The sequence below is a fragment of the Drosophila navojoa genome, chromosome 5, assembly GCF_054131105.1.
Source record: "Drosophila navojoa isolate 15081-1374.11 chromosome 5, UAZ_NAV_1.0, whole genome shotgun sequence".
Taxonomy (NCBI): domain Eukaryota; kingdom Metazoa; phylum Arthropoda; class Insecta; order Diptera; family Drosophilidae; genus Drosophila; species Drosophila navojoa.
The window spans coordinates 20,266,798-20,289,021 of NC_142893.1; the positions used below are offsets into that span (position 1 = coordinate 20,266,798).

Here is a 22,224-nt window from a genome sequence, read left to right on the forward strand (position 1 = left end):
AAAAATGCAAAAAGTTCACATTTGATGCGCTTTTATTTGTAAATAAAGTAATAATATATGAATTTATATATGAAAGCGGTTCTTCTTCTTCTTCGTCTGGAGATTTGCTTTGGATGATTGCTTTATTGAAATTTATATTTTAGGTACATTAATTGAACTTCATAGATTGGAAATAACTGTGATATCGGATTACTATGGTACTCATAAGGTAATCATATAATAAATATAACTGATACCTTGACAAACTCTTATAGAACTAGTTAATTTCAGCTAAAGGCTGGATAATTATTATAGCTAAAGCTTTTTCGATAACTAAGGTTTTCTTTTTTCCTTCTTTTTGTGATTAATTATATGTATTACATTTATAATGTTTAACACTTATGTATAGAGAGCTTAAGAAAGAGAGTCTAAAATTTGCAGAAGCTTAGGCTTAGGCAAAGAAAATCAAAATCAGAATATAACTAAATCAAAGCATATTTAGACTTAAATATTTAATTGCGTATAGCTTGAACAAATAGAAAGCTTTTGCTTTTTGGTGTTCGAATAGCTTCGCAAAAGCGACTAAAAGCCTTAAAGCTCATCTTCGTTTCTTTTTACTCCGTTGTTGACGATGTTGTTGTTGTTGCTGCTGTTGTCGTTACTGTTGTTGCCCAATCTGTTGTAGCTGCTGCTGTGGCTGTTGCTGTTGTTGCTGCTGCTGCTGCTGCTGTTGATGCTTTGATTACGCCGCAGCGACGTTCACATAGTATACATATAAGGGTGGCTGGCCCTGTGACAGTGTGCGCTTTGTAGCCAGACGGGCAGGCAGGCGCGCACACATACGTACGCACGCGAACTCACTCACACAGGCACAGGGCCGAGCCGACGGTATGCAGTTGCACAGCAATGTGCGCGCGCAGTTTGCTCACAATTATACTGCAAACGCACATACATGCACTCACACTCACGTACATACAGTCTGTACGTTTGCATGTGTGGCGTTTGGTTGTGGAGCAACTGTCGCGCCATTGCGGCTACTGTCATGGTAGGCGATGGCGTACATGATGAAAAAATTTTAAGTCAGACAGTGGTGGCGTATGTGAAAAAGCACCATAGCGTATAACGGTAATGGTAACGGTAACTGTAATCGTAATGGTATTTAGGTAATGGAAGCGCATATCCAACGTGATTGAGAGTGGAAAACGAGATAGAGATAGAGGGAGAGAGAGACAGTGTGCGAGTATGGCAATAGCGCTGCGAGAGAGAGCGATAAAAACAATTGCGCACACTGCGTGCGCCTGTGCAGCTGCTGTTAGAGAGGGACAGAATGCGACTTATGCCTATGAAATGTTGAGCAAAATGTGGCGAACTGAGCACAGGCCATTCGACCCAACTGCAAGAAGTACATGCATGCACATATTTATATACGCAGCTAGGAAGCTCCGTACAGCAATATGCATTGCGAATGCGTGCCGGTAAATGGATGGCGTCTGGTGTATGGCTCTCGTAGAGGGTTGGTGAGTCTTGTGACAATGCACAAAATACAATTTGGTATTTCTTTTTGTATGCGCATGTAGGTGTGAATGTATGCATGTGTGTGTGTGTGCGCTTGTATGTAGCGACTCGGTGTCCATGTCGAGAAATGAAAGAAATCATAGAAGAAATAATGATTCAACAAAGAAGGCGACGCACAGGGCTCGGGCTCATCTCGGGATTTGAATAGAGGCGATTTCTGAATGAACATAACTTTCGAAATCAAAAAAAGAAAAGTATATATACATATACATATATAAGGAAATGTTGGTTTTTCTCAAGTTCGTTTTCGTTTCTGTTTTTGTTTGAGTTTTTGATTTTCTGTTACAATATTCAACAACCAATACCAATATTCTTCAACTTTTTTAACTGTTATATTGGTAATGTCTTGATATTAATTTAGTGCTTTTTGTATTGTGAGGAATTTATGGATAAAAAACGGAACTATTTTTCTACCCTTCGATAGGGCTTTCATGAAGAAAAAAATAGATTGAATTAGAATCGCGCCTGGTATAAAATTTTAGTTCCTATGATTTGGCTCCTTTTGGCTAAGACTGAACTGTGTTTTGTGCTGTATTTTAGATCAGTTAGGATATGCACTTGAAACTTTGAGGAAGCGGATCTAACTTTTCTATATCAAAGGTCTGCAATAAGAATTGGGTTAAGTTACATACGTATCTAGCATGGCTTACAATCATAATCCAAATCCCAATCCCAAATCCCAGTAACGAGTGCATATCTCTCATGGGGAAAGTGTGTGTGGATAGTATTTTCTTTGATTTGATTTGACGTGTGGTTTGCTTATAGTGAACTACGGAAGTGTCTAAAAGAGTTCTATGTTTCGTGAAGTATAGATTAGTAAAAAGATCGTTAAAGAAAATAGAGAGAGAGAGAGAGAGAGAGAGAGAGAGCTTTGAGAAATATGAGATAAAGAGAGATAAATAGAGAGCGAGTGAAATATATATATATATATATATAGAGAGAGAGAGATTTTTTAACTACAAAAAGTACTAAACTAAAATAATATTTTGTTTGTTTGTTTTTGTTATTCTTTTTTCATTTTGCACTACAAATCTCTGTGTGTGTGTGTGTGTGTGTGTGGGAGTGTGTGTGTGTGTGATCGATCGTATTACTGTTATTGATGCAAATAAATTTAGTTCGCATTGAAACGCATTAACTGTCAATCAAAATACTGGTTATAATAGAATATTGCCACATTCACAAACCGAAATTGGTTAATATACATATATATATATATATAGAGTACTAAATATATATATATGTATAATATGTATATACTTGTATGCATATTGTATGTATATAGTCAAATAAACCAACATACCACAAAACATAATCAAAACAAACTCAACTGTACAAAAATCAAAAGAGTAACTAAAACTAAACGTTTGCCACATCCGGATTTGCCAAGGGAGAGGGTATATATAGTATATATCCAAATCTCAGCTGTATTGGAAGTCTTGTGCTCCTGGTCCTTCAGTTCGGCTTCGTTCTGAGAGTTGAGTGCAAAAGAGAGCTTCGTGGAACTTACCTTCGGGGTATGGGGCTGGGAGGGATTGGATTTATTTTCAATTTGGCTAGGCTTCATCTATATTCATATATGGTATATACTTTATAAAGAACATGCGCCACGCTTGGACGGAGATGAATTGTTAAAGCTTCAAAGCAACACCTGAATAGTTAGTTGGTTAGTATAGCAAGTTAGTATGTAACTAAAGGCGGCACTAAAGTATATATATGTATATATATATATATATATTACAAATGGAAGGTGCAGTTGAGAAAGTTGATATCTAGGTGATTTATATAGTATATATTGATAGATAGTTAGATAGATAGTATAAGTGAGAGAGTTAAATTAAGGTACGAAATAAGTATATGTAGTAAAAATGTTTATTTCTGATTATGCCAATTTTTTTGTCTATTACATAAATGAAAAATCCAAATTCTTTTCTTACAAATTCCACTTGCGATTATAATTACGCTATAATGTGTGTGTGTGTGTGTAAACGAAATCAAATCAAAAGCTACAATATAACTATAAATATATCTATTTATAAGTACACAAATGATTTGTTGGGCTTGCCGTTAAAACTATCACTAGCATGATTAACAAATGAGAGCGTAACAGTCGGCCTGCCCGACCACTCTGATACCCCGTACACAGAAAGACAGCAAGATTTATAGCAAACTCGGACTAGCATCGAGAGTTTACCTCCGATTTCATTTAGCTCTTTCCAGAATTCTGTGTATGGGGCTGGGTTTTGGAGCTACTTACTGGCTAATTATCACTTGTTGACTAACAAAAACTTAGGACAATGAAATGGATTCGATTCTTTATACAGAACTTAAGTTGAGGTGTTTTTGTGTGTGTGTGTGGTGTGTTGGGTGTTGTCTAGTTACTACTGGACCTAAGTATATGTGTGATATGACAGAGGACATAGAGCTTAGCTTAATGATTAAGAGATTCAAGAAGAAGAGTTACGTTATGCATTCGTGAAGCTCTTGACCTTGGAATATATAAACATGATGAGCAAATTTCATTTGAGTTAATGCGGCAATTGACAAGCATTCAATCAGACTTGACCATTGCACAATACTTTTTATCATTATCTTCATCGATTTCTCGTTTTGTTTCATATTTAGTTTCCATTCATCAGTTGCGTTTTGATGTATGTACATTCGCGTAGGTATGTAGTCTACGTGTCACATATACCTAGTAGATCGTTAGGCTTACTTATGATACATAACATATGGAGTAGTAATAATATGATAGATGTGTTCTGGTTTTGGTTTTGGTTTTGGTTTTTGTTTTCTCTTCGTCTCTATAAATGTAAGTAACAAAATGTAAAGAAATGTAACTACAGATACGAGTACCTACTTAAGCGCTACATGCTTTAGCATTAACAACATGCATTTCAAATACTTCAGATGCTGACTTGAAGCTCGAGTACCAGGGACTCCAAGCACCAATGTACCAAGTATTGGGCACAGTACTGAAGGAACCAAGGAACTAAGTACTATATACCGAAGTACCAAGTACCATGTACTTTAGTACGAAAGTAAAAAAGCAAAGTAACAAAGTACCAAAATACCAACTAATATAATATATAGTAATATACCAAAATTTAAAAATTTCAATATATAAAATTTCAAGAATTATTTGGTACCTTATACCACAGTATTTCAAATTTAGTAGAACTGAGTTCTTAAGTAGTACCAAGTACTAATGTAGCAAAGACCAAGGTAAGTTCGTTTCTGGTACCTAGCAAATACTCTACTCGTTGTACATAGTACCCTTTACTTAGTACATAGTAGGTAGTACCTAACAAATACTCTACTCGTTGTACATAGTACCCTTTACTTAGTACCTAGTAAGTAGTACTTGGTGCCCCATATTTGGTACCCAGTAGCTGGTACCTAGTACAAGAGATTCAATGTCATGCGTCTGGCAAGTGCAGCAAGCTTGCATTTTGATTCATTGGACTGTGTTAATCGATATATAGATATATGTATATATACATATAGATACAGATAGATATTTATATATGTATATATGTATATGTATATACATATATCTAGATAAGTAAGAGAGTCGTATGCAGCACTTCTTTATATGGAAGTCTTATTATGCAACGTCTTTTGTTTTTGGTTTTTAGTTGTTTTAGTTTTTTGGTTTTTTGTAATCTATGTTTATGTGCAGTCAAACTTTGTATCTACTCGTAGCATTATTATAGATTAGAGTATAGTTAACTGTGCTTGCAGAACCAAAATTAACATCATTTTACATTTTGTTTGAGATGCGAAATTTAAATAATCAGAACTTGGGCTACAAAACAATTTCAAGTTACGTGTAAATGTGTCTTCTATGTGTGGGCATGATATATGTCACTAGTTAACTGTTACTGGTGTGTGTGTGTGTGTGTGTGTGTGTTTGTGTACTGTTCTTTTAAACGCTTCTGGGAAAACTAACTAACTGATCTGATCGGATCGGATCAAATCGGATCTGATCTAATCTGATCTGATTTGCTGATCTAGCTGTGCACAAACTGTTGGAGCAGTATTAGCCATGGCATTGTGATGATTATGATTTGTTGATAACCGTTAGCGAATGAGTATAAACTTTGACTAGAATTGCACATATCTTCCTCACAAAAGCACATATGTCCATTGCCTGAACTTTCCATCATGCACACGTGATCGACCATGAATAAATTGATTTGTAATTGTGACGTACACATGCGTCGCACCACCTCGTAGGCTGCAAGTACAAGGACAGGCATCAACCCACATATCGTGACACGTGGCACGTGACACGTGACATGCGATATGTGACTCGTGACTCGTTAACTGTTTAACTTACGTGATCGCTGATGTCGCACCATCTTCACACAGCAGCCATTGCAGGTCATCAACGGCGGCTGGTCGCGCGGCAATGCCGTGTAGTTGAACGGATCCTTGCACCGTGCATCCGTCCACGAATCGCACTCGTAACAGTAAATCGAACGCGCTGCAGTATAGAGCACAACATATATATTACCGAACAGCATAAATCAAGTGCGAAAACAGAATTCGTCTGCTCATCTGGTTCTTCAACTACTCGACTAGAAGCGTCTATATAAGTAGATATTAACTCTACGTATATCATTCTTACAGAAATACATGCAATCAAACTAAACTCAACTCGAACAGCTATGCAAATGTGTCTACAAATAATAGCAACTTTTATAGCATTATTATAGCGTTGTATTGCGTGCATTACGGAAATCATTTTTAATTGCAGACTACGGAATATTTTTGTGCTTAACATAAATAATAAATAAATGTATATAAAAATATAAAAAAATAATAAATACTCTTCCTTTTTCCATATATGTACATAACAATGCGAATGAAATATTACTAAAAATTTGATTGCTTTCAACAGATATAAAGTTTTTATGCTCGTCTAAGAAACCAACTAAGAAAATTGACTTTTGTGCAATATTCGTCCTTCTGAATTTTCAATGAAATAAGTATAATAAGAATTTACTAAGATCGTACTATTTACTGATTTGGAGAAGAAAAGTGTATATTTTGGCTTGTAAGGCTTTAAATATATTTATGTACAAAGATTTTAATATGATAACTTTTATATTTTTGCATTTCTATCAACTCTATAGTCAAAGATAAATGTACATATTATATACATTTAGATAACATTGCTCTATTAGTGATCTACTGATCTTGTTTTACTTTCTTTCAGACTTAAGCATTGAACAAAAAAATGTATATGAATATATTCAGACTATGACTGATTGTTTGGGTAACACTGATTCCTTACTATTTCTTTTAAAAACGAGAAACAAAATTCTTATTTGAATATACTTTTCGGTAAATAAATATATTTGATCTCAAAAAGCAATAAAGTGTATAAAAACTGTGAAACGATAAAAGCAGCCAAAGGTGTTCAGAGCACATTCGGTGATAAGGAAATATGAACAGATTAACAAATATTCAAGATGCTTTGATTAACTAATTTTAAAGGGAAATTACATGCGGTTCACAAATATGAAAGGTCAGGGATAAAAGGTCAAAGGTCATATCGGAAAATGTGTTAGAGACAAATTTCTGCAGAATATTTGTTTTTTCATTTTTTTTGTATTACGCACACACACGCACAACAAAATAAGGCATACACACACATATATATATTGCAAAAGTAGAAGAGAAATGAAAAGTAAAGATCAAAAGTTATCTAGGTAAGTAATGTTAGAAACGAGTCAAGTTAAAGCTTTTGGGTTCTTGGAATATGCAAAGTTCAGATCGAAAGAAAATGTTGATAGAAATGTTAGAATTGATTTTTTGATATTTAGGAAATCAATTTAGATATAAAAGAAAAGCAAAGGCTTTGAGAGAGGGGCTGGACTGAGAGTAAAATGAAATAAATAGGCACATAGTAGGTGTATCAAAACATTTATAGACAATTAGTTGCGTATTCACAGAGCCTTTCTGAACAAAATGCCGATAAAGAAAAGTTCTGAATTCTCTATTTTCACTTGAGTTAATTAAATTTTCAAATTATTACAAATAGAATTTTTTTTTTGTATGTTGTTATTCTTTTCGTTTTTTTTTTGCCAAAAAAGATTATTATATAGTATTTATTTAAGCATTTGTATATAGGTAGAGGATTAATGGATTCATACTTTGACATTCGGCTGAGGCTGATGGAATCCATACAAAAGTCAGAAATCCAAATATGGCTGCAAATAAACAATAAGAGGAAGAGCAAAGTAGAAGACAGGAAGATGAAAATGAACCGTTCACAGTTGCTGTGTGGAAAGGTGTGAGAGATACAAATATACATTTACAAAGGACATTTCAGGCACAGGTCGCACTCAATGGAATGGCTTAGGGTTATCATAGATTATTCATTATTACATATATGTATATCTAATAGAAATTAGGACATCTAATTTCGAACATATCAGATTAAATTTCAGGACGCTGAATAAGCACAGGATCAGCTTCGACTAATCCATTTCGAGTATGTACATATTGTTAAAACATTTCGATATTCTGTATGCTACTGTATACCATATTATTCATGTTATATATTTCATATGTCATTTACACCTTTCATCTGTTATACAGTGTTATGTAAAGCGCCATATAATGTGCTATACAATGTATTATGCAATGTTATACAATATGTTATACACAGTGTTATATATTTAACTTTTATAGCTTTTTGTTATACATGGTATATATACATAGTGTTATAATCTTTGATATACTCTTCTATATTATGTCTATCATCCCACCACAATAACATCTCATCTGTTATAGACCTGCCATATATTATACTGTGCTCTACAATTTATTGTACCATTCCATTAAACGGACTGTGCATGCATTGGGAACGTGGGATATACAAACTCTGGGGTTGGATGCGCGCCACACACAAATGAAAACTGAAAAGAACAGAATAACCTGACCTACGATTATAGTGGAGTACAATTAGTAGCGAGTGTGGAGAGTAGAGAGGGTGTAGAGAGCAGCTGTCAAGGATGGGAGTAATTACACAGTTTGTGAAACAGTTAGACTTATAAGTATCTATACATATTTGTTTAGGTTTTGTAAATGCATTTGTACAGTGTTTCATTACGATATGTACCCTTTGGCTACGCAAGACATGATACGAGCACACGACACATTCTTGCTGATCGTCATCTGTGACTGTGGGACTGTGGGTGTGTGTGTGTGAGTGTGTGTGTGTGTGTGTTCAAGGAGTATATGTATTTATATACGAATGTTAATACGATTAATCGACAGGAACAGCAAAACTCAACTGAAGGCAACCGAACTCAATCAACTGCTGTGGCATTTACTTAACTTATTTACGTTTATTTTACAGGGGACGGCAACTCAGCTGCTTTAAGACAAACTTGCAGTAGAATCAAATATCATTTATATAGTTTTCAGAAAGATTTTTAGAATAAAAAGTATTTACACTTTAGTTCAGTCAGTCTAAAGGTTTTCAATTTAGCAATATATAGAAATAGGAAAGTTAATTTTCTATATTTCTATATTTTCATTCATTTAAAAAATCAATATTAGCTCAATTTTATCTATGTAATTGTTGTTGTTTTGAAAAACTGCAAAAATACTTTAAGCTCTAGCTGAAGTTTTTGGATATTGGATTTTGTTTTTAGTACAAATACATAACTAAATAATATACACGATTAGTTTTTAGTAATGAAACGCAAAATGTAAAACAAGGTTCTGTAAACCATATGCAAAACAGAAATCGTTGAATGAATTTTGAAACCGAAAACTAAAACTTACTTGGAAAACAATTATCAGCTGTACCGAATTTTGCCAATGCCAAAAAAACTTGTGTGAAAAACGAAATCGTTGTTAAATTAATTTTTGATCAAAATGAAGGCAATTACTAACTAATTTAGAGGGAGAGTCAGATATCAAACTGTTATTATCTTCTACGCTTCAAGCCACACACAAAATTCATGTTGTTTGCTCATCTGTTAGCACATCGCTCATACGACGCGTTGCCTGACGTTGTCAAATGTGTCTTTGTGTGTGTGTGTCTGAGTGTATTTGTGTGTTTTTGGTTGTGGCACATATTTAGTTTGTCTATTTATACACTTCACACATTCTATATTGGTTCACGATTATAGTAAAACATATCAACAAGATTCTGCTTCCATTCTGCGCTCGTAAATAATCTTTGTGGGGTCTTTGAAGTGCCTCGCGTTTGCCTTCGACTTTTTGGCTAATAAAAACAAGTATTGGCCCATAAAGCAGCTGCTCGCTACTTGTTGGCTGGCCTTAATTGTGTATTAATACTTAATCGTAATCACTTGCTGTCGATTGCGTTTATGGTGTCTTTACCTGCCAGGGCCAGCAGCCATTGTCTGGCTGCGCTTTCTTTAGTCCACATCCTTGTTTGATGACTTCACTCCTTAGTTCTGTAATTTACAAATATATATATAAATATGTATATAAACATAGAATTTGGCTATCTTACCTGTCTAACTCGTTTCGATATGATTGAAATTGTGTTTGATAGCCCGTTTCGGCATAGAAGCGCTAAGACTTGGAGCTGTCCAGCTGCATAACTTCCTATCTATTACGATGTATCGCAACTGAAGGTGGAGAGGTTGATATTTGTTTATAATAAAAATATTTATATTAGTTGTCTGTATATGCAATAAAATTCATATAAACATCCGACTAAATTTATATGGTAAGCGCTCCGCTAAAATTGTAAAATTTATTCCAAAATTAATATAGCCAGAAAATCTATAAATAGAATGCTGACATTGTTTGTCTTTTTTGAGAGAAAATTTAATAGGAGTGGATATTTTCTAATTTTCTAAGAAAGACAAAAATGTTCAACTATGGTAGAGACATACATCACTTAGTTTTGTATATGTAGATAAAATATTCATATCTAATGATACTCTATCAATAGACAAACCACAAGAGAAGTTGGAAGTCGTTCTACCTTTCCTAACATTGTATATAATTGTTGGATTTTATTTAAATTTTAAGTATATATTCCAAATTTCAGTCTGTTTCCTAAGATCATGGTCAGATTTTTCACACTCTACACACATGCTATAAATGAACAAGGCAAAGGAGTCTAAATTTTCTAAATTGTCTACTACAGTTGAGAGATTTTGTAAACTTGTTTAAAGTTCACGAACTGGATATTAACATGTTTTTCTTCTTCTTCTACTTCTTCTACTGAATCAATAAATTGCATTTGACAGCTGTCAAAACAAATTAGGCTCACACTTGTGTGTGTGTGGAGAAAAGTTCCTTAGTGATAATAAATTATGCTATATTCAAAGAAAAATCAACTTGATTTCAAGTGAAAGTTTGTGCATATTAATAGATCTATCCACACCGAATTATAAACAAATTATTGAAGACATTTGAAAGAACTTTGTAGCTTTGCGTGGCATTTAAATGTGCCATAAATGACGAAGTATTTAATGATCCCAAAATTTTGATGATAATTCTTTACGAAATTTCCGCTTCGTTGGCCTCCAACTCGTATGTACGTCATATGAACACTCACACACAAACACACACACACACACAGACGCATACGTATACGTATAAATAAATATATTTCAACAGATTTATCTATATTTATTTTGAGCATTATCCATGCATATGGAGAGTAAACTATTTATAGCAACGCATAACCTCTAATAAGTGTTCTAGGTCAATGTGCGAGACCAAATGACATCGCTGCCATTGATGTCAATAGAGTGTGTGGCAAAGCCAATCAATGTGTGCCTGTGTGTGAGTGTGTGTGTGTGTACACATGTGAGTGTGTGCATTGAACCCATCGAGAGCGACCTGCGCTTCTGTCAATGTAAATATACTTGTGTATATTTACATGTGTGTGTGTGTGCGTCGCATATAGGATTAAGTATGCTGGAGGCAAAGGTGTTCTAGTAGGCTATAAAGGAAGTATCCCACAAAAAAGATAATGCATAATCTATACATATTGGACTCACATGTACATGTATGTATGTGTGAAAGCATTTATGTGCATATATATGCATTTGAATGTATTTTCATCAGATATCAGATTCGGGTCTCTGCTAAGATCTGTTTCGAGACTGTTTCATTCAGAGCAGGTTACTCTAATATAAACCTACAATTATTTCCCTTTATTTAATTAAAACTATCAAGTATTCGTTTTTTTTTTTTTATATATATGTATATTTATAATATGTACATTACTATTCAACAAATTTTATTCTATCATGATAATAATATAATGTTAGCTATAATAATTATACCTGATCTCATATACATATATACATAGGAATACATGAATATGCTTTCTTAAATAAAAATGAAAACTGGTATAAAATAATAGTAATTGAAAAATCGAATAAAACATTTTGTAAACAATCCGAGTTAGTCAGGCTACACTGTACTATAAATTTTCAATCAAACATTGTGTTACTAGCAGACACTAAAATTCGCATTTCTCTGCAGATGACATGAGGAATTCGCATCATTTGCGCTGAACAGAAATAAACCGCCAAAGCTTTAAGTGTATAAGTAGAGTACGTACATATGTGTATCTGTGTGACACACACACACACACACACTTTGTTCTTCTTTATTGACAGATTTTGGGTGAAGGTTTTATTTTTATTATAGCCACTGACTATAGAGTTTGGTTTGTTTTGTTGTTTATTATTGTGTTTCCACCCGGCGAGTGCTTGATTTATGGCAACAAACAAATGTGTGTGTCAGTGTGGGTGTGTTTGTATATATAATTGGCAGCTATCACATGTATAAATGGGGCGCTGATTTCGCTCGAGTATGTGCTTAGCTAAATGATTTAATTAATTGTTGCTGTCAAACAACTGTTATTGCCCTTTACAGTAGCCGGTTATTAAGCAGGGCTCGCGCCACAGGCTGAAGCACAGCTGAGACGGAGAGAGCAGAGAGCAGAGAGAGCAGAGCGCGAGCCAATGTAAACAACACGCACACAGCTGCAACTCACACGCACACACGCTCTCACGCTGGCCTTTGCTCTTTGTCGACTCTCTTTGAGGCGTGCGTTCCCTCTCTCTCCCTCTCTCTCGCTCTCACTCTATCGGCAGGGCAGACGGACTGCGTGTTTCCTTCTTCGCACGCACTTTAATATTTTGCTTTTGTATGTAGTTTGAGTTTGGTTCTTTTTCATTGCTCATATTATTTTAACTTTCTGTTCTTAGGCGAAATGGAACATTTATTACCTTTTGCACTTGCACGTGATTGTATTGATTGGCAAGGTGTTAACTCGCGACCGGAGGAGCACTGTCCTGCGGGCTGGCTCAATAGTCGCGCAGGTGTTTCATAATACACATGCAACTAGAAATCGATTTGGCTGCCCAAAAGTGGGCCAAACGCGACCCAATGCAGTTTTTTCTGCTTATACTCGCCTAAGTTGACCGTTTTCTTTAGCTTCTCGGCCCGTGTAGCGGCTGACTTGCCCACAATTGCAAGGCTGTTGGCTTTAACAGCGTGAATTCATATTGATTATGCTTCCTTTACTTTGACGTTTTCGTTTTCGAATCTTCTATTTGCAGTCGACACGAAATTTGTTGCTTGAATTAACACTTTATGCAATTGGAAATCACAATCATTCTTCACTAATTTTCATATGTGTAGATTTTATTATTTAGTATATTAATTTATTAATTTTATTTATATTTATTGTCATCTATTTATTTACAAGCGACAATTTGTGTCTTTTACGCTTTCAGCCAACACGCAACGACAGCAACTGAGTCTATGAGCTACATTTTTCCATTTTCCTTCTGTGCTTTCTCTCTCCACTTTGGCGCATGGCATTTTGTTGCTATTTTCAAACACTGCCTGCTGCCTGTGCGTGCATGTGTGTGTGTGTGTGTGTGTGCTTTCTGCTACTGTTAAGCTTCTGGCGCCAACATATTCCAGTATTGGCAAACGCTTTAAAAGCTTTAGATATGAGCTTTTCAACTGCTTTGCCGATTGAACAGCTATGAAGGCTAACACTGAATGTCGTAAGTCTTACGATACGATAACGAAACGAATTAGCTTGCTGTTACAGTAGATTAAACAGAGTCATTCATATAGACAGATGCTATATTCTATAGAAGCATAGGTTATTCTGAATTCTCTATATATTATTAATTTTTAAAAGCTGAATGGACAACATGGTTTGATGGTCCAGCTTGCTCTTTCGGTTACCTTAGGAGTAACTCTACAATTAATTTACAGAAAATGCATTGTGTATATTTTGTGGATAATACTCTTTATTATGAACTGAAATCTGTATAGAAGTAGTTTGCTTGAATTTGTGTGGGGTTAAGCACAGCTTAAATTAAATATTAGTGTTTAAAATGATGTTGCATAAATAATATAACATAAATACTCGCACATACATATATAAATTAACACGTATACGAAAATATTATTCAAGATTGTAGCGAAACGGAATCTGGACGAAAGCAATTCCTTCGAATTCCCTTTCAATTCTTGTTGAGCATTTCGACTGGCGACTCGACGGGCTGTGAGTGGCCTTCGAACAGGATGTTTATACAGGATATTCATAGGACTAGGCATAGTCGCGTGATCCTTCCAGTTTGCGGAGCTGTAAAGGGACGAAGGAGTTAAAAAGAAGTCAAGCTGTGTATTATATGAGGCTATCAGGCTACTTATTTACAATCTGAGTGTGAGTGTAGGTGTGAAGGTGTGTGTGTATGTGTGTGTGTGTGTTGTTTCAATAGAAACTCTTGTCATGCCAAGCCGCAAAAGCTCTCACCTCACGTTCATCGGCATGCGTGCGATATTTCTCAGCGTTTTCGCTGCTCTTGGGCGTGTCCTTCGCCTCCAGTATCTGAGTATAGATCAGCGCGGCCGCAATGCCGCCCAGTATAGGGCCGGCCCAGTAGATCCAATGGGCGCTCCAATTGCCCGTGGCAAAAGCAGTGCCCACAGTGCGTGCCGGATTCATGCTGGCGCCCGTATAATGAATGGTGCCCAAGTGGCCCAGGGTCACCGCCATGCCAATGGCCAAGGGAGCGGTGTACCGCGAGTCGGGCTTGTTGGCATCGCAGGCCCCAAACACGGTCAGCACCAGCACGAGGCCCAGGAAGAACTCAATGCCCATGCCCTGCAGCTCCGTCAGATTCTGCGCCAGGCTGGTGTGACCGAGTCCATTGTGATAGTTTGAGTCGAGCAGGATCTGGAATGGCCAAGAGATTTCTTGAGCATAGACTATATGCTATATAGAAATATCTATTCTCTCTAGATTGTAAACTAAGTCTTTTCAAATATTTAAATGTATTTATTGTTGATATTGTTTTGTATAGCAATACCAAAATTTAAATAATTGTGTTTGCAAACTTTTCTTTACTTTTAAGTATTGTTATTTTAATTTATATTGGAATAAAGTAAACTAATTTAACGACTGCAATTTTTGATGTGAAACTAGCAATTATATGATTTATTTATTATGATTTATTTATTTAAAATACGAATATAATACGTCTTCCATAAATATTATTCAATTATATATAGTATTTACAAATATTGAATAATTTAATTTTAAGTTGTTAAAACTAATAGCCCAATAAACTAAATATCTAGGGATCATTATATTTTTGACATAACTTGTTAGTGAATGTATTAGATTCATATACTTGTTTTTATTATCATATCAATTGATTACTCACCTTAACAGCCGCCGTGCCTGAAATGGCGCCCAGACACTGGAACACAATGTAGAGGATAGCGCGCAGCACGCTGATCCGACCCGCTACCAGCATAGCCACGGTAACAGCTGGATTGACATGGCCACCGCTCAAATGGCCCACGATCTAGCGGAGTTAATATCAATCAATCATATCAATCAATCGCGCAGTCAAGCTTTGCTTACCGTAATGGCCATGAAGACACCCAGGCCAAAGGCCAGCGCCTTGAATGTGCCATCCTCGGGCTGTGTGCAGGCGCCGCAGGCAAAGAAGTTCAATATCAGATTGCCAATGAACTCGCCGATGAGCGCCTGCCAGAGACGCAGATCCTTCGACTTGAACTCATTGAGACCCAGGGAATACTCGAACTTGCCCATCTTCTTCAGGTGGCGATCAGCTAGACAATGACACACTGCAACACACAAGACACGAGACACAGTCCAAGAGGTCTATTAATAATGTATGTATGTGCACTCTCTGCTCGGAACTGAACAATTGTCAAGCATAAGTGGGCGATGACCGCATTTGAATGCAGCTCTTAATACGGGCCACAGACCAGCCGGACTCGATGCGAATATGAATGAGTAATGTCTATGACAGCCATATCCGTTTGATGACATCGTTGTCATGCTACATAATTGGTTTTCCGACACCTCCACAGTTACATTTGCAGCTAGAGACACAGGCAATTAAATTGACTGTCAGAGAAGCGCTTAGATATGCATTCCATTTCACTGAATGGGGAAAATACCCATATGTGATATATATATTTATGTCTTCTTCTTAATCTGATTTTTAATGTCTTTGAGTTTGTTTTCATTGGTATACATTGGTTTTCAGAGCCAATTCTCGAGCTAAAGCCTCAATTGAATTGATAAAAGTAATAGACGAATGGGATTCTGGAACCATTGCAATGCATTGGCATAATTAAGTGTTTAGCAGAATGTTGGCGATGCGGAAGAAAAATACTTTAGTAAGTTTAGTGGATAAGTATTTATATTTTAAGAAATTCGCAATTTATTGTATCCAAGGGAAAAAAGAAAATTAAAAACACATTACTAAACACTTCATTACTCATCAATTGTTCTAAAAATTCAACCCTATTTAAACACTCACATTTTGACCACTTCACTTTATTCTATAAGCACTCTACAATCTTAAGGTTCACAAGTCCTTATACACCGCCAGCACTTTCGACATTCCCTCCACAACCTTAACACCCTATTTTAAAGTAGAATACTCTACTCTACTCAATTCTAGTCTCTTCCACTACTATTCTTACACACTCTATACACTCGACTCTTCATTATGAATCTATAAGCACTCTATATATATACATATATACTCCCTACACTGTCTACCCTATCTACACTGTCTACATTCCCCATATACTCTAAATTCTACATTCGCTTCACTCTCTACAATCACTACACACTTTCTATGATATACTCTCTACATTCGACTACTCACTCTGAACTATCCAAACACTTTACGCTAAAGTCTACACTCTCTACACCATCCACATGCGTTGAGTACTCTACATACGTTCCACTCTCTACAATTCATACATTTACTACATGGTCTACATACTCTGCTTACGTTTCACTGTCTACAGTGTTATATATTCCCAATCTTTTGAATCTACGCACTCTACTCACTCTACACTCTTGTGCACACTTAACGCACTCTATCAGTCTACTCACTATAAAGTTTATAGTATAAACACTCTACGCTTTCTGCACGCTCTACACACTGCACTTACTTGACGCGCTTTACACACCCTGCACAGTGTGTAGTACACACTCAAAGTACTCCAAATACTCTACAACTCTACACTCTCTACACGCTATGTACATTCCTTACACACTGCGTTGCTCTACTCTTAACGCTTAACTCTTTTCTCTACTCCACTCTACTCCATACATACACTCTACACATCCCACTCTCCACTCCACTCTACACTCTTAGGGACGTTGGCCTTAGACGTCACTTAAATAGCAAATAAACATATGAAAAATTGTTAATTGAGCATTAAGCAACTATTGGCTCAACTGCGTATTGTGGCGATTTCATTATCAGCATATAGAATAGAGTATTATTTGCATAATTGGCAACAAGTCGCGAAGTTGGGGTAAATATTAAATGATAAATATTGACTGCAGAGCGGCATATGTGTGTATGAGTATTTGAGGCTTAACCTAATTGAATGCATGATTCCAATCGCTGGCAGCTGCCCTCACCCTGCCTGGAGAATGACATTGTATGAGTTTGCCCTTGAACCTCAACCACGCATGGCTCGGATCTGGGGGATAAGCTACAGCAGCTGGAACCTCTGCCCGTCTCCCTCCCTCTCTCTCTCTGTTCTTTCGCTTGCAGAGTGGAACATAAGTACTTGAGCCACAGCCTAATTGATTAGCTATAACTGCTGCCCCTCTTGACCTTCCTCATCCGCCCAGCCTGCTTATGGTCGGGTCGTCTGTTTGCTTTTCGTATTTGGCGCAAGTGCTGCTCGCAATACGGTCAAGAGCAGTTGCCAGGCCAAAAATGGGTTACAAGCGGTTGGCCATGCCATCGCAAAGCAACATATCAGACACAACCACAGCCACAACAGCAACAACAACAATCATACTTTACTTTAGATGAAACGCATGATAAATGTGTTCTAAGAGCCAGAGACTTGCCATAAATATCAATCAACGATTACGCAATGCTGAATTCGAAATGAAAACTTTAGACTTGAAAACAAGATTTTATTTTTATTTTTTATGCAAGTTTTCCATTTATTTATTTTTGCTTTTTTAATATTTTTTACATTTTTAATGCAAGTCTCAATATGAAAAGTTCACAGTGAGAACTTTGAATACCCTATAAAATAAGAGGGAAAGGCAGAAATAGAATAGATAGCGAAAATAAAGTGAAATTTTCTATAATATTAATATCCCAAGTTTTTTTTTATTCTTCACGGATAAACTCAATTTTGGATTCCAGGGTATGTGATAGCAGGTCACTTTCTAGACGGTTGCCAGTGACGTTTGAGTGGGAGCTTGTAATATATCAATATATCAGACACATGACTTCAAGTGCTCTTTTGATATCGATTCCCATTCCGCTTTCGAGTTTAATTGCCGGCCGTTAATAGATAAATGTTCGAGGTGACATCTTGTTTGGGACTTGCCATAAATTCAGATTGCTGAATTGACAAAGATATTTTCAATTGGTTGACAACAGCTGGCGCACCTCAATCTCGACGTTCCTTAAGTTCCATCTAAATTACATACGATTATCAAAATAGCTTCAGCAAATGCTGATTACTCCGTCAATCGTAGATTGTTTATGAAAGTTCTTCTTAATTCGTATTTTTTGAAATCATATTAATTTTATTATAATGTAACACAATTGCTTTTTAATATTCTATAAATAATTCAGAAGTTATTTCTGCTTTTCATCAATTCAATAAATCAATTTATATTCTTTATGTTGAAATATTTTTTGCATTTATTTATGGCATTAACCTAATTTATACTTTATTTCTACTATACTCCCAAAATCAACATAGTCAAAACCATTTAGTTCGATCTATATTCTGCTCTTATGATGTGAAAAGATTATATTGACTCACTGAATAATTTATACTCACACAGTCTGTAGATAACATGTTGAGATTATAGCACTAATCGAGTATATTTAAAACTAGTCAATCTAATCAAATATATAACTGCAGCTACTTGGGTTGCTCATGAGTCTTCTGTATCTCATATATTCTGCTAGGGTATTACTTGGTTAAGTTATTTGTCATGAAGATTATTCATCTAATAGCACCTTGGGCCATAAGAATTTTGTAATTAGCTTTATTACTTAAAACGAATTATACATTTAATGAGTATTTCCCACAAAATTTTTCAATTAAATATTATGGGTTTTACGATGTGTCTAAGCGATATTCCAATGCTGCTATTGTTAATCAGAGTTAAGAACCTTTACATTGTTTTTTTTAACACCTGCCTCAAAGTATATTTATCAATTCAATACTCTCAAGTGGCAATGATAGCGTGTTCCAGTTGTACAATAGTGAAAATTAATCAAGAGAAGCTTATCTCTTAACGATTAGTTTTAGCAATAGGAACACAAAACAATGCCGATCCGTTTTTATTTCTATTTGTTGTATTTCTGTAGCCAAAATCAAGTCCGATTCATGTGCAAATACATATTGTATTTAATAATTCTGTAATTGCGCTCGTGCGTGATATTTTGTTGATTTGAGAATCGTGTAGTTTGCTCAATGTTTGCTCAACAAATTAACGACCCGCACACAAATTAACTGAATTCTTGCACACAAATGAAACAAAAGACGCCGCCGCCGCAAATAATTCCAACTGCGAAACATCTATAATCGGAATACTGCATTCTGACACCTTCCGAATCGTCAAAAAAAAATATTAAATACAAAAATAAAATAAAATACACGCATACATTTGAAAGAAATTCCAGAATCGGCACACAAAAGTTCATGAACTGTGTCAGTCAGTCGATCCCATTAAATTAACTAACAATATAATAAATTTAATTTAAACACCAAGTAATTAAAATGCTTTTAATTGACAAAGCTAATGCTCTCATTTGATGTCAGCTATTCAATTTATTGGTGACATCTTATCAATATTACGAGTCAAACATTATGTGAAATGAATAACATATAATATATATGACATAAATATGAAACAAATTGAATTAATATAAAAAATTTCTGATCAGATGTCGAATTCGTCAATATATGGAATCTTCAAAATAAGTGTTATACCATAGCAATTTTATCAAAATGTCTGTCCTTATATAAATAGGATAAAAATCGTGGCATTTACATAGTGTTATACTGTTAGGCTGATCAATTAATGACGTTTTAATAGTGTACATATGTAGTGTTATACTGGAAGTCAGTCCAGTAAATATCAAAGTACAAGGCGTATATACAACGTGTTGAATTGATGATTCTATATGAATATTTTTTATTAGCCTCAGCTGATATTATGGATATAGCCTAAAAGGTGTTATACTTCAGTCCAATGCTCAAAATATTAAAATACTTCATATGATTATCGCATACATATAATTGTTATACATGCTTCAAATATTCACTTGTAGACGATGATCACATGCCTGCTATATAATCATCGTATATATAGAAAGTGTTATACTCGAATATTCGAATTATTAATGCCAGATGCTGATAGCATTCTTATATGCTGCATTAAAGTGTTTTGCTGAAGATCAGTGCCAGCCAATGCTCAAGGCTGATGACAAGTCTTGCCATATGCTCATCGCATACACACAAACTGTTCTACTGGAGATAAGCCGCAGCCCACTGAGCAAAGTCTCTCCATTTGTAGGGGCTGATGACATGCCTTGATATTATCGTCACATGCCACAGTCGCAACTTTGTCACTTAAATAGACATAAAACTCACTTAAACCACAAATAGAAATTTGTATGCAGCGCGAGCAAAAAAAAAAACTTTGTATTGAGTTCGAGCTGAGCTGAAGTAACAGATGTAAAATAAATTAAAAATAAAGCTTATCGTACGCACGTTACGAACCATTAAATCCCAAACTAAGGCCGGCCACGTAACTGAAATAATCTGATTATTCTCTCTGTATCACACACGGTATGATTAGTTTCTCTAATTAGCTGCACAATGGAGCTCAACTTTGTCATATGCAAATCTGTTATATTTGTATAGCTAAATTCGCATGATTACACGCATCGCCGCGCTTACAATAAAGGGGTCTTGTTTATAGTCCGACATATATATAAATATAATATCTAAAGTAATTTCTGTGGCTACAAATTCAGCATTTAGCCAAAATACATTTTTATTTTAGTATACATTTAAATACATATACATATACAAATATTTTTTTTATAGCAATGCATCATTTTCTAATGAAACTCATATCTTTACATCTCAATTTTTCATGTAAGCATTTTCTCAGAATACTTTGTACTCTTTATTTCGTTTTCTTGATTCAATTTACACTAAAGTCGAAGACAATTTGAATTTTTTTTTTTTATAATCTCACGTGTGTTTTGAGTCCAAAATTCTGTGTCTTGCTGAGATCATCTTTTGGGATTGTCGGTCAAAAGAGCAGCAAGTAAAGCGAAAGCATAGTTAAGAAATGAGATCAATAGCAAGGTAATAAATTCAGTGTATAACAGCAGACCAAACGTGTGTGTGTGTGTGTGTGTAGACGCAATTGTCACACTCGAAATCCTACGTTTTATTTATATTTTGTATGTGGGGCAATTTTTGTATATGCCAGAAAGTCTTGTGGATAGTGGAATAAAAAATATAATAGTATAACAGTAGTCAGCATATGTGGGATGTTCTATGCTTCTCTTTACTCTTTTGAATATAACACTTTTATAACAAGTTCAACGTACCCAAGGAAGTTATTTGAGAAACGAAAAGAAAACATAATTTATCAGTACAAGATAAATTGAGCATTTTGATATATTAATTTATATCCTGATCAAATATTTTGGCATCAAAGTATATATTATATACAGTAGTTCCGATTACAGTTTTATGCATAGTAAATTAATAGCAAGTTCAACAAACGAAATGAAGACTTGTGCAAAGCGTAATATGAAATAGTATGACAGAAGGTAAAATGTGCATTTGTTAATTGGCAAATTCGATACGTTTTGTTCTAGCATATTTACCTTGTTTTATATACAATAGCTCTACAACAATCTCAACAGCTTATTGACACCTCGGAAACATGCAATAAATGCCACCTTTTCAATTATGTACACACCAAAATGTTTAAAACTCACAAAAGACTCAACGACAAAATTAAACTTATCTAGGCAGGAGTCGATCAGACCTCCTCTAAACGATCCGCGCACTTGGACTTAACAACAAACACTGCGCGCCATAAAA

General features: G+C 35.3%; 2 protein-coding genes across 7 annotated transcripts; both read right to left on the reverse strand.

The window, feature by feature from the left end:
- Positions 1-317: 317 nt before the first annotated feature.
- On the reverse strand, positions 318-13,373 carry qvr (glycosylphosphatidylinositol-anchored protein quiver). 5 transcript variants are annotated; one of them, XM_018105296.3, is made up of 7 exons: positions 12,807-13,373; positions 10,058-10,175; positions 9,922-9,998; positions 9,358-9,405; positions 7,716-7,772; positions 5,894-6,040; positions 318-5,791 (listed from the first exon to the last, which is right to left on the reverse strand). In XM_018105296.3, exons 3-7 carry the CDS (start codon positions 9,968-9,970, stop codon positions 5,565-5,567), a joined length of 528 nt encoding a protein of 175 aa, XP_017960785.1. In that variant the 5' UTR covers positions 9,971-9,998; positions 10,058-10,175; positions 12,807-13,373; the 3' UTR covers positions 318-5,564. The 5 variants fall into 5 exon arrangements, with proteins under 5 accessions (XP_017960785.1, XP_017960786.1, XP_017960787.1 ...); XM_018105297.3 differs by lacking the exon at positions 12,807-13,373 and adding an exon at positions 12,572-12,656; XM_018105298.3 differs by lacking the exon at positions 9,358-9,405 and having other exon boundaries at positions 12,807-13,368.
- Positions 13,374-13,829: 456 nt separating this feature from the next.
- Positions 13,830-22,224, reverse strand: Prip (aquaporin prip). Of its 2 annotated transcripts, none has more exons than XR_001925722.3 (5): positions 22,005-22,224; positions 15,473-15,699; positions 15,270-15,413; positions 14,258-14,779; positions 13,830-14,185 (listed from the first exon to the last, which is right to left on the reverse strand). XR_001925722.3 is itself a non-coding variant. In XM_018105292.3 (5 exons), the coding sequence occupies exons 2-5, from the start codon at positions 15,662-15,664 to the stop codon at positions 14,150-14,152; spliced, it is 795 nt and encodes a 264-aa protein (XP_017960781.1). In that variant the 5' UTR covers positions 15,665-15,699; positions 22,005-22,224; the 3' UTR covers positions 13,830-14,149. The 2 variants fall into 2 exon arrangements, 1 of the variants encoding a protein (XP_017960781.1); XM_018105292.3 differs by having other exon boundaries at positions 14,357-14,779.